General features: G+C 40.6%; 1 protein-coding gene across 2 annotated transcripts in view; it reads right to left on the minus strand.

Moving 5' to 3' along the window:
• Papss2 (3'-phosphoadenosine 5'-phosphosulfate synthase 2) overlaps positions 1-12880 on the minus strand; it is an 81422-nt gene that overhangs the window by 13168 nt on the left and 55374 nt on the right. For both annotated transcript variants that reach the window (XM_026408970.2, XM_077798348.1), the window contains exon 8: positions 3333-3538. In XM_026408970.2, coding sequence (XP_026264755.1) covers positions 3333-3538 — 206 coding nt within the window. The remainder of the gene's footprint in view (positions 1-3332; positions 3539-12880) is intronic.

Below are 12880 nucleotides of genomic sequence, written 5' to 3' on the forward strand. Positions count from 1 at the left end.
AGTTTGGGGTGTTCTTGGATATATCCAGGTGAAGTCATAGGAAACAGCTCCAGGTAATTATCTACTGAAGTGGTTCTCAGCACATTCAAATCAGGGTGAGATTTAAAACCTCCCAGGACCAGGACTGATCCAAAGCCAATTTAATCAGAATCAGTGAAAGTGGGATCCCATCATGGGTAATTTTTAAAGCTGCCCAGGTGATGCTATTGATCGAACTGAACTTCTGGTCTTTATTGTGGAGTTAAAGGACATAATTATGACCTCTTTTTCCTGTCCTTCACTGGGAAGTCACACTTTGTTCTCTTGGTTTCTACATCTATAAAATGGAAAAAATGATTTTTTTTTCCTACTTCACAAGAGCATTGTGAGAAATAATTACTGCCTGGAAAGGCTTTGAGAGCTGTGGATGAAAGGCATCTGGGTTTCTCCAAGCGTGATTTTTACAAGTTTCACCGGCTCTTCCTCATGATTTCGTCTGGGATCATGTCACATGGTTTCACAGTGACTCAACAGAGTCCTTGAATGGACAGTCAGGAGTGTCATCAATGAGGAGCTACGAGAACAGATGGGAACAGACAGACCGTTTCCTTGGTGACATAAAGAAAATGCCATTCCCAGTGCCACATGGAAATACAAGTCTCATGATTACTTTTGGGAGTAACAACTTTTGGAGGTTTAGGGTTCTAAAAAAAAGAAATTATGCTAAAGTATGACTGAGTTCCAGGCAGCTAAAAAAAGCACAGTGAAGAGCGTTTTTCCCAATAAAACCAGTGTTTGTGTTTTCCAATAAAATTCTTGTGTGTCCGGTAAATGCAACAACCCAAGGGTAGTGTATACCGGGTGAGTGGCTTTCTTTCTCTGGTTATTCATGGCCCATTTCTCCCCATTAGCTCACTGAGAATGTTTACAGAGTCTCTAACAATCTAATGGTACAGAGTCACTGACAATATGGTCAAAGTCACGACAGCACTCCTTGGCTTCTAATTCTTACTCCCACTGCTGACATACATCAGCAAGACAAGATGAAAGACATAATCACTTAAGATCACCCAAGAGCTTCCTGAGGGTTTGTTTTTGTTTTTTTAATAAGTGCCAGTCATGTGGATGTGGATGTTAGACCTAAAGAATAGAAATATCTGATCTGCCATAATGAAAAGCCGTTATTCTTTGGGTCACTGGGCAAAGATAAGATCCCAAACCCATATGATTAGGATCAGGAAAGAAATGACCAGAAATATAATTGAAGCCTAGAACAAAATGTTCCTCAAACAGCTCTAAGTCAGTATTCAGAGATTACAAGAACTGCGGGCAGCTTCTTTGAGAAAAACCGTGTAAATGTATTTGATCTAGATATGCATTAAGGTTGAAGACTCTTATTGTTTTTTCCTCCCCTAATGCTGGGGATTGAACCCAAAGATGCTCTACCACTGAGCTACGTTCTCAGCCCTTTTAGCCTTTATTGTCATCATCATCATTATTTTGAGACAGGTTCTCGCTAAATTGCCCTAGCTGGCCTTGAACTTGCAATCCTCCTGCCTCAGTCTCCTGGGTTACTGGGATTACAGGCATGAGCCATCGCACCTGGCTAATAATGCTGATCTAGAGGGTGGCTAGCTATATCCAGTGACTGAAGAGGCTGCTTTGCTTGCCCGGTGCCCTCTTTCATTCGGATTAAGAAATTCCCTGGAGCCACTCTTGGGACAGGACCAAAAGGGCAATAGTTCAGTTCCCTTGCTGAGGCTTTTGGCAGGCTGTTATGTTTTATATTATGTTTTTAGTATGTAGCCAAGGCCAGCCATAAATTGGCTATGTTATGGTTAAGGTGTAGTCAAGGTCAGAAACATTCTCTCTCTCTCTCTCTCTCTCTCTCTCTCTCTATATATATATATATATGTATATATATATATAGTTGGACATGATACCTTTATTTCACTTATTTATTTTTATGTGGTGATGAGGATCGAACTCGGGGTCTTGCACATACGAGGTGAGTGCTCTACCACTGAGCGACAAACCCTGCCCAAGGTCAGAAACATTCTGATTCAGTGTACCTGCTCAAGGTTGTAAACATTTGCTTGTGAGCATGCCCATTGATGTAACCTGTTGGCACTGTGCCTTCTTTGTTTGGACTGTATATAAAAAGGGAGGTAAGTAGAACTGGCTGGGGGCTGAAGCTGGAGGCTAGAGGCTGAATCCACCTCTGAATAAAGCAATGTTAACTATCCTAATCGCATTCTGCCTCTCATTCCACCTGCTGGGATCCCAAATCTGTTTCCTGGGTCTGAGCCCTGGCATAACATCTCCCAACAGGGACCTTGAAAATGTCCTTTCTGTCCTGGAGCATTTCACAACTGAGAACAACAGCAGCATAATTTTCTCTGGGGTCAAGGGACTGGAAGAGACCTTAGAGTTATTTTGCCTGGCCCTTTCTTTTGTCAGTGAAGAAACAGGTCCAGAAAGATAGCATACCTTGTCCACCAGGAGGCTTCTTAGAGCCTCTGGGCCTTGAACTGCTCTTGGTGAAACTTGGGAACTTGCTGAAAGTTATTCCAGTCGGGGAATCTGAGAAGTCAAATTAGTAGTCTTTCTCTCTCTTCATTTTCCATCCTAATGTGTTTATCTTGGATGAGAAATGGTTTCTGAATCCAATTTCACATATTTTTATTTATGGGAAATGGAGATCCCATAATGCCCTCTTACTCTCACCCCCACCCACAACAGCAATTAGAAGTTGTGAATGAACCCAAGGAGGTTCATTTATGATAAATGATCCTACTCAGAGGAACACATTTCTCAATCTTGAACATCTACACTGATGAAAATGTATTATCCTTCCTCTGGGAGCTCGGCCACTAACTATGCTGATTGGTGTTTACTGAAAAGGTTCTTTGACCCCCTCACTGGCCACAGAGCATGAACTCTGAGTTCATTTTCCAGAGGTCGACTGGGTTTGTTCTGTGTGAAGATATTTTCCTTGATCTTTTTTTAAAGATGAACAGGGCTAGCAGTGAGTTTGTGCATAGCTACACAAATTTAGTCTGGTATCATGATTTCCACTCATGACACCAGACTAATTTATCTACACACTCCCATTTAGCTAAGGATGTGACCATTAGAGGATCTGAGGTCTCCAGGATCTCAAACAGAAAGGCATTTCTGTATCCTCCTTTAAAAAATATCTCCCAAAGCCAAGCTTGCAAAACCCATCTTAGAAAAACATTCTTCTGTTGGACCTCTGTTTTTGAAATCCTCCATGAAGGAATTAAAAAGAATGATTTCTGTTCTTGGTTGAAATAGATCAGGAAAGCCCTTCCCAAGATCTCACAACTTACTTTGATATGGGGATGTTTTGAACATGTGGTCCCCCACACGCGGGAACAGCGCTCCTCTTTCCTATGCTTGTAGAACTCAGGGTCATGCATGATAGCCAATCTTTGTCCGCCATGTGTCAGGACAAACTTGCTGCACCCTTCCAGCCGAGTCTTATCATCCATAGAGACGGGCAGCACGATGGGAATGCTCATGTTGATCACTCCATCTGTGGAAAGACCCGTGTGATGCGTGAACACTGGAAGTAAGGTGTGCCCTCCCTTAAGGATTTGAATGTTTTAAAACCCAAATCCAACATGGTTATGTCAGCTGTGTGGGGTTTTGTTTTTGTTTTTGGAACGAGGGATTGAACTCAGGGGAACTCAGCCACGGAGCCTCATCCCCAGCCCTATTTTGTATTTTATTTAGAGACGGGGTCAAACTGAGTTGCTTAGTGCCTCGCTATGGCTGAGGCTGGCTTTGAACTCATGATCCTCCTGCCTCAGCCTCCCAAGCCACTGGGATTACAGGTGTGCGCCACCGCACCCAGCTGCTTGTGGGTTTTTCTAGAATTATTGATGAGAAGTCCTGAAGGGCTTCCCAGAGCAGGAGATGGGCAGTGGGTGAAAAGTGGGCTGAGTGGCCCACAAAGGTGGCCTAACCTTGGGTATGGGAAGGCCATGTATCTCTTTTGGGGTTCTGCTTTTGTTTGTTTGGTACTGGCGATTGAACCTAGGGATGCTTTAAAACTAAGCCACATCCCTTGTTTATTTTTTATTTTGAGACAGGGTCTTGCTAAGTTCCTGATAGACGCTCACTGAGTTGCTGAGGCTGGCCTTGAATTTATGATCCTCCTGCCTCGGTTTCCTGAATAGATGAGATTACAGGTGTGCATTATCACACTCGGCCTGGGTTCCATTTTTAAAGCTTTGTCCTGATCCCAGGGCACGAGGAAGTTTAAAGTCTTTAAAAACCCAATTAAACAAAATAAAGTTTGATGGAACAAATTAACACTCTCTAGTTTTTCTTGGAAACCAACTTTGTAACAGCACTGGGCATGGCCAACCCACTGAATTGAAAAGATAGGAAAAATCAAGACAACCCACAGTCCCTGGGACCCCAAATACATAGTCCTTCTGATGCTCACTGTGGTGCAGGCACAGCAGCACCTTTCAATATTTTTACTGGTAATCTGACGTTTCTGGGAGCCATGAGTCTGGCAAGCTTAACTGTAATCGAGAACCATCAGCCAAAAAATAGGAGGATTAAGAAATGACAGGAGGCCATTACTGAAGCTCCTGCACTTTCTTTGGAAAGTGAGTCCCTCTCACCTTTATGCTAAGTGTCTAAGAGGAATGTAAGTAAACTGCATGTTCCGACTGCTCAGTCTATAACACAATGAATCAGAAGGTATAGAATGCATGGTTCAGAGAAGCTGAACATAGCATGTCAACATCTTGACCATAAAGGAAGAGGCAGGAAGACTCTTGATGACAGAGAAATGGGGTGGCTGATTTTATATGGACTCTTGAGTCTGCTCTCCACGGCGAGGCCATCGTACCCAGATATTTGGTCAAATGTTATTTTGATGTTTCTTTGAAGATAATTTTAGATGGGATTAACATTTAAAATCAGTAGACTCTAAGGAGCTCATCCTTCATAATGTGGCTAGGCCTCCTCCAATCAGTCGAAGGCCTGAAAAGGAGAAGACTGATCTCCCCAGAAGAAGAGGGAATTCGGGCAGCAGGGTGCCTTTAGATTTCGACCACATCTCTGGGTCTCCAGCCTGCTGGCCTACCCTACAGATTTTAAACTTGCCTCCAATCGCACGAGCCAACTTTTTAGGGTAAATCCTTTCTCCCTCACCCTGCCCCCTTCACATATATGTATATGTGTGTCTGTGTGTGTATGTATACACACACACACACACGCAAATATGCATCCTGTCGATTATGTTTTTTGTATTAGAACACTAACACAGAAACTAAAAATACACAAACACCAATAATCCCACAAGTGTCTCAGGCATCATGACATGAAAACCCAGCTTAATAACTAGTAGGACTCCTGAAAACAGAGTTATATCGAAAAGTTTGCTTATGTTAAACTTGTGTGTGTGTGTGTGTGTGTGTGTGTGTGTGGTACTGGGGATTAAACTCAGGGTCTCACACATGCTAGGCAAGTGCTCTATCACTGAGTTTTGCGCACCCCTCCCGTCCCCCAATGAATTTTTTTTTTTAGTGAATAAGGGGGTTATTTTTTTAAAAAATAAGAATATTTTGAAGTGTCTCTAGATAAAATAGTTAAAATATGTAATTGTTTTTCAGTTGGAAGCTTAAAAGAGTAGAAATTGGCTCTCATGTTTGAACAATGTCAATGTAAAAAAATAAATAGGAAACCGTGCCCCCCAATACTTTTTGTAACAATGCTCTAACATTCTAATAAACACATCTGCCTCTCAATTGTACTTACAGGTGAAATTGTACTTACTGGTTAGGTGTGTAACACAAAAGAAATATCAGGGAAACAGATTCCAAAGAGAATCAAAGGAAGATGAATAAAGAAGACATTCAATTCCAGAGTAAATACGAGCAGCTCTTCATGGATTTGAGAAAATATGTCATAAACTAATGAAATCATTTAAATCTAACTTTCAAATTCAACATTTAGAATGCCTCTGACAGAGTTAAATATTTGAATTCTATTGTTTGGGGGCATGAGACTCCACCTTAGCAGCTATAAAACCAAATTTTCCAGGCATATCACTTTGCACCTTTTAAACACTCTCTAAAATTAGGACCTAAGAATATCACAGAATACAGACAGCAGCTACCAACCACAAAGAAACCCAGACTATCATAAAAATTCTGCAACATACATTAGGACCCTTAATAAGACACAAATTAGATATGTGCCTTACAAAAGTTAAGGCTTTTGTCATTCAAACAACTCTTTCCAAGGTCAAGGACACTTAGAGCAGCCAACCCCTTTGCAGAAAACACTAAAGTCTAAGTGAGGAGTTTCCCACTTACAAAGTGTGTGTCATTCAATTTCTCTAAACTCAGTTTCCTCACTTAAAAAAAAAAGAGGGGAATAGTAAAAAGATGTATTTCTCTGATTTGATGTGAGTGGGCATACTGTTTAGCACTAAATTAATGGTGGTTCATGATGAAAGATAATTAAATATACCATAGTTCAAGTGAGGAAAAGAAAGAGAGGGAAATTAAGAATACCACTTTCAAGGATGCTGATATTCTAATTAGAAATTGTGCTTATGCCAGACATGGTGGCTCCATGGTATAATCCCAGGGAGGCCGAGACAGAAGGATAGAAAATTCAAGGTCAGAATTGGCAATATTTTGAGACCCTCAACAATTTAGCAAGACCCTGTCTCAAAATAAAAAAAATAAAAATAAAAAAGATGGGGATGTAGCCGAGTCATAACTAAAGCACCCCTGAGTTCAATATTTGGTACCAAAAAAAAAAAAATCATGCTTTCTGTGGATTGCTTACTAGCCATACTTGCTAAACGAAGGACCATGATATTTGACTCTGCTTCTAAGAATGGCTTGACCAGAATAAAGCAAAATGCAAAGCCAAAAGTAGGACATCACGCTGGAGGAAGCCTCGTCCTGCCAGCAACATGCCTGCAACTTTGTCTTGCATCAAATGTTCTGGGTGGAAATCCAAGGGATGCTTCACCTCCCGTTGCAATTTTCTCCTCTGGTCCACCAGGTTCCTGCCCAAAGTAGCCTCTATTCCCCCTGGAGTAGGCATCCATAGTGACTAAGCAGAACGCCCCTACTGTGGTCCAGGTCGAGGAGTGCATCTGTAGGATGCTATGGAAAGGAGTCCTACTGATCCCACACCTGTGGCTGCAACTGCATTTGAGAATAAACAGATTTACTGTGGGTTCCTTATTATCTTTCTCAACTTTTCTAATACATAATCTTAACTGTGCTGAACATCCTCCATGGCTTTAAACATTGATTCAGGCTTTCTGCCTTTCCTTTCATGTGATTCCAGTTCTGGTGGGAACTACCTTGGGTTTATGTAGCACATCCCATTATGGAAGAGTACTGTTTTTGTTTTGTTTTTAACGAATGTAAATCCAACAGATAACTTCCTGTTCAACTGAATGATTTTTTTTTTTTTGCTTTAAAAATATTTTTCTGTTTCAGTCTTGGAGATCTGCTTATGGGTTGTATAGATTTTCTGTGTAAACACCGAGTTAATCTTTGTTATATAACTAGGGATTTTTTTTTAAGGAAGGATAACAATGATGAAAATAATATCAGAGATAAATGATACCTTTGGAATTTTACCTTTTCATTCTGGTGCAATTCAGAAATTTACATTCATAGCAAATGTATATTTATTCCCATTTCTATAACTATCAATTATGATAGCTTGAAATTAAATTCATGCATAATCACACATCACAAATAAAGTACAACCATACACAATCCAACCAGGTGCATCCTCTTTAAGTTGCATCTAAAAAGGATTTTTATCCTTCATTAATTAAAATGTTTTGTAAACATGGTAGAATTTCCAAATTTGTGGAGCTAAAAGGGAACCAAGAGTCATTGGGAAAGAATTATAAATTTAAAAGTACTCATGAACAAAATATGCAACAATAATTTAGAAACAAGTTTACTTTCATCAGCTAAACACAACATTATAAACAATAGTTGCACCTAATCCAGAAATTTCCTGTTACTTGGACTCCAATTAGCAGAATATAATGTACTATTATTCTACTATAACTGGTTGGATCATGAATTGATAACGATTCCAACTGGTTAATTAATAATTTTTTTAGTCATGTCTTCAAACATTTTTAATTAATGCAACATATCTAATTATAATAATTTAACTACTTGGAAAGTTAAAGTACATACCATAAAGGACCATGCCTAGAGAAATACAAACACAAGAAATACGTTTTTAGCTCTCCACCAAAATAATCTTAAAGCAACAATGTCAAGGAACCAATTCCTGTTATGACACTTCACATTTATAACATACAAATATACTGAACTCTTCCATTATGCTATGTTTAAAAACAAAGAATATACAACACCAAAATGTTGATAAAACTCAGAATTTGTTTGGAATACTGTTCAATACATTCCAAAAACATTGTTAGGATGATTACCTGTTTTTTAAAAAAACAGATTATTTTATAATTATAATATGTTAATAACCCTTCCGACTTCAGCAAGAAGTTATCTCTTGTAAACATGTGATATTACAACCACTGTCAAATGATTTCCAAACCAGGCTCTGGGAGAAGGTGTAGAAACCAACTGCCCCAGGATTTCTGGAATCCCAGGTAATTAGAGGACATGAAAACATGCCCAGGAAAATAAGCACAAGCGTCAGAGCCCGGATAAGCTGGATTTGAATACAAGCTTCAAGTAAGTTGTTTAACTTTTCCAACTTTCTTCCTTCTGTGGATAAAATATCTTCACAGTGGTGTTATCCAGACTAAATGTGATAGCCTACATCAAAGTCCAGAGTCACTGGTGCTTAGTAAGGGCTGGTGGTGTGTGTGGCACCTGGTGTCCTGCCTTGGAAAGCCAGCTGCAGGAGAATTGCCATTAAGTGATGGTGTCTCATAAGGCTGTCATGTCTTGATCCCATTTGGAAGTCATCAATGTAAACTTGATGCTCCATATTTAAATGTAAATGGGACATGATAGGATGGTCTGTGACAACCCTGGAACTATATTTCCAGTAAGAGATCAAGTGACACAATACATTCATCTGGAAGTGGGTCCTCCTCATACTATACAACTACCCAAAACACTGACAAATAATTCCTTTTGGGCTTTTGTTTTGCAGCTGTTTGATGATAGATGCAATTGAAAATGTGTCTGTGGCTACATAAAATATTTCAAATTTTCAGTGGCATTGAATCAAACCTTTATGAATGGGTTAAAATTAAATCATATTGGAGCTGGGGTTGTGACTCAGTGGTAGAGTGCTCGACTAGCACCTGGGAGGCACTGAGTTTAATACTCAGCACCAAATAAAAAATAAATACAATAAAGATATTGTGTCTATCTACAATCAAAAGAATTTTTAAATGGTTCGATCTTCATATAGCTGAATTTGTCCATTTAAAAAATTAAATTATATCGATATGAATGATATCTTGCCCCATCTTATGATATATAAAGAAATCTCTTTTGAGAGTTTAATTCTGTGTCCCCAGTCCTGACGCCAGCCATCAAGCCAGGCACTGCCAGGAAATTGCTGTGGTATGGAAAATGTGGAAAGTTCCATGGTTATGAAAGCAGTTTCCACCGGCTTCCTCTAGATGCCCACCAGCCTGCTGCCTAGGAGGAAGGCCAAGCTCCCAGCCCCTCCTAGGGAAGACATTCCACTTCGTCTGTGGTATAGATTACATCAGGTTTCCCTGAAATAAAGAATTCTATGGTCTCAAAAGAACCACTGCTGTGGTGGGAGAACCTGATGCTCTCAGACACAGAGGAGAAGCCTGTCTGTCTGTCCAGTAAGTGAACGTCTGCCTTCACAGCCACTCTGTCCTCAGGTGCCAGGTTAACCGTGGCTCTCAATCAGTATTTGTTGCTAACTGATGAGATGATCTGTGCTAATTCAAACAGATGTGACTGCAGAAACCACTTAGTGTCTTCAACCCTCCAAGTTCTTTTAACTGTATGCAGTAGGGTTTTGTTCATGATGATAGCTAATAGGTGTGAAACATTGACGATTGAACTGGGCACTCTTTTAAACTTTCAATATTCCAATAAAGTCAGTGTGTAACTAATATTCCCAAAGATGAGGCAACTAAATGCAGAGAGTGTTGTAAGTAATTTTGGCCCAGGTTCATAGTTCATCACTGACGTACAAACCTAGCTCCCAGTTTGGCTTCACAGCTCATCCACTATGATATTCTACCTCTGCTTAGGCTAAAACTAAACTGAGATACAGAAAGTGGCAGAGACAGGCAGGAAATCATATCCTGTTATACTTTTTTAAAAATTGATTGACATAAGAATGGAGGAGGTTTCTGGGGGGTATGCAGAACTTGACTGTAATTGGGGTTGCACAGGTGTGCCCAATGGACTCTGGTTGCAGAGGCAGATGGTGCAGCCAGCAGAAAATTTCCATAAGGAAACAAGGAGTCTTCCAGAAAGCCCCAGAAACGGGGCCGGAAGGGTGGAAGGGGGTAGGGGTCATGGAAACAGCATGACATATGCACCTGAACCCCTTGTGACATATCCCCACTGGAGACACAGGATAAAGGGATTCATACAGATTCCAAGGCATTTAGTGAGACTCAAGCAACTTCCTAGAGAGTGCTCAATTGAGGTTAAAACAGAGGAAGGGAATATTCTTCTTCCCACTTGAGAAACAGCCCCACCAGTTACCAAACTTAAGTGATCTGGGCAGGATTTATACCACTGTGGACACAGATGGCCACACGTATCCACACAGCAAGCATGGATACATGTATCCATGGGCCTGAGGCAGAAGCACAAGAAACACACTTCCTATGAACCCTTGGGCTTAGGCTTTGAAAAGAAGTGGAATTTTGTGGGAGACTTGAAACCATCGGAGCTCAAGTAGCAATGGGAATATGAGCTCACTGGCATCCCCATGGTGGTGGGTTTAAGAGCCAGACATTACATGGATTATCTGAGAAGTAGGAACAATAAGTGCTTCATTCACCTCATAGTAGTCAGGACCAAATAAGGATTAGAAAATCAATGTGTTTTGCTCATGAAATGAAATGGAAATGGTATGAGAGAGAAGGAAAGAGAATTTGCCTAAATTACCAGATGAATTACCTGCATTAGTTATTTTTCATCTTTTTTTGGGTCATAGACTCTTTTTTTCCCCCTGTGGTGCTGGAGATTGAACCCAGGGCCTTGTGCATGTGAGGCAAGCACTCTACCAACTGAGCTCTATCCCCAGCCCAGGTCAGAGACTCTGAAGAATTCAGCAGACACTATAAACTCTGAGCTCAGGAAAATGACCTCTCCTCCCCTTCTCAGAACAAGCTACTTCTGCCCACTCTGGGATTTCTGTCCCCCACTGAAGACCTAGATCCTAGGCTAAGGAACCTGGGCTGCCATTAACATTGACCACTGCAACCCTGTCTGCCACACTGGCATTTTTCTGTATGGAACAAATACTTGTCAAAGGCACCATCTGTAAAGGGGCCTCTTTTGATGTGATTCACTTGTCTTTTTTTATTAATTAAAAAATTTATTAATTAAAAAATTGTTCTAAATGACAGTAGAATGCATTTTGACACATCAGACATAAATGGAGTATAACTTCTCATTCTTCTACTTGTCTTTTGGCCACAGCTCCAGTTTAGATGCTCATAGTCAACCTCTTATTCATGGGTGGCTGCAGAGTTCAGGGACATTTTCTTGAAGCAGCCTGTGTCTGGCATGTGTTGAAACTGAGACATCAATGTAAACATCAGCCTTCCTCCTACAGAAATCCTGACCTTCTAGATGCTCTTGGAAAGGACAACAGGAGAGCAGCCCGGTGTGGAAGGATCACCTGTTTTCCAGGGCTTTTGTAAGGATCAAATGAAATAATGCCTGGGAAAATTCTTTAAAAATTGAGAAATGTTATACAGATTACATTATTACCACTGTCAAGACAAGCTAGAAGTAAAGAAAGTGTTTTTTTTTTTTTAAATCTGATAAATAAAGGCCTCAGGTTGTGAGGCATGAACAGCAGAAGAATAAGGGAAGAGGGCCCATTCTATCTGTCTTTAAGTTCTGATTCTAGCTTTATACCCCATTACCCAGGCAGAATCAGAAAGACGTTTAGCACTTGAACATTTCAAAGAAAGAACATCCGATTTTCCCTTTCTTCCTGAAAGGCCTGGAGCTCTGCTCAGTGTGACTCTACCACTACTCCTTCTCCATTTCTTAGCTATTTCCCCAGGACTTGAAATAATGTTACATTTGATAAGCTCAAGCAGCTCTAGGAAGGAAATGATCACACAAGGGTCAGGAATTCTTCTGAATAACACATGCTTCCGACCTTAGATCAGTCTTTTTGTTTTTGTAGTTGGACAGAATGCCTTTATTTTATTAACTTATTTTTATGTGGTGCTGAAGATCAAACCCAGTGCCTCACACATGCAAGGCAAGTGCTCTGCCACTGAGCTACAGCCCCAGCCCCTTGGAGAACTTTTTAAAAAAATCCATTAGCCTATGCCCAGAAAGCTACCTTGAGTCAGTCCAGCTGGAGTTTAGAGGACAAAAACCGCCTAATGTATTTCATGTGTGGACAAACACTGACACTCTAGCATTCATCAAGGAGAGCAGCTGCTGCAACTCTGCATGACAGGAGCAACTTGGAGGATGGGAAGTGCCCCGTGAGTCAGTCAGTCACCTCTGTGGAGCCGGCCTTGGCTGCCCCAGGATGCAGCCATCAGTGGTGAGCTAGACTGCAACAGTGCTTCTGAATATCAGGACCAGCAAAGAACAGGTGGAGATGAAACAGACTTAACCTTCTTTTGCATTTGTGTGCAAGTAAAATCTTCATTTTTTCAGTTCCTTAATTTTAG

Source organism: Urocitellus parryii, chromosome 5, assembly GCF_045843805.1.
Source record: "Urocitellus parryii isolate mUroPar1 chromosome 5, mUroPar1.hap1, whole genome shotgun sequence".
Taxonomy (NCBI): domain Eukaryota; kingdom Metazoa; phylum Chordata; class Mammalia; order Rodentia; family Sciuridae; genus Urocitellus; species Urocitellus parryii.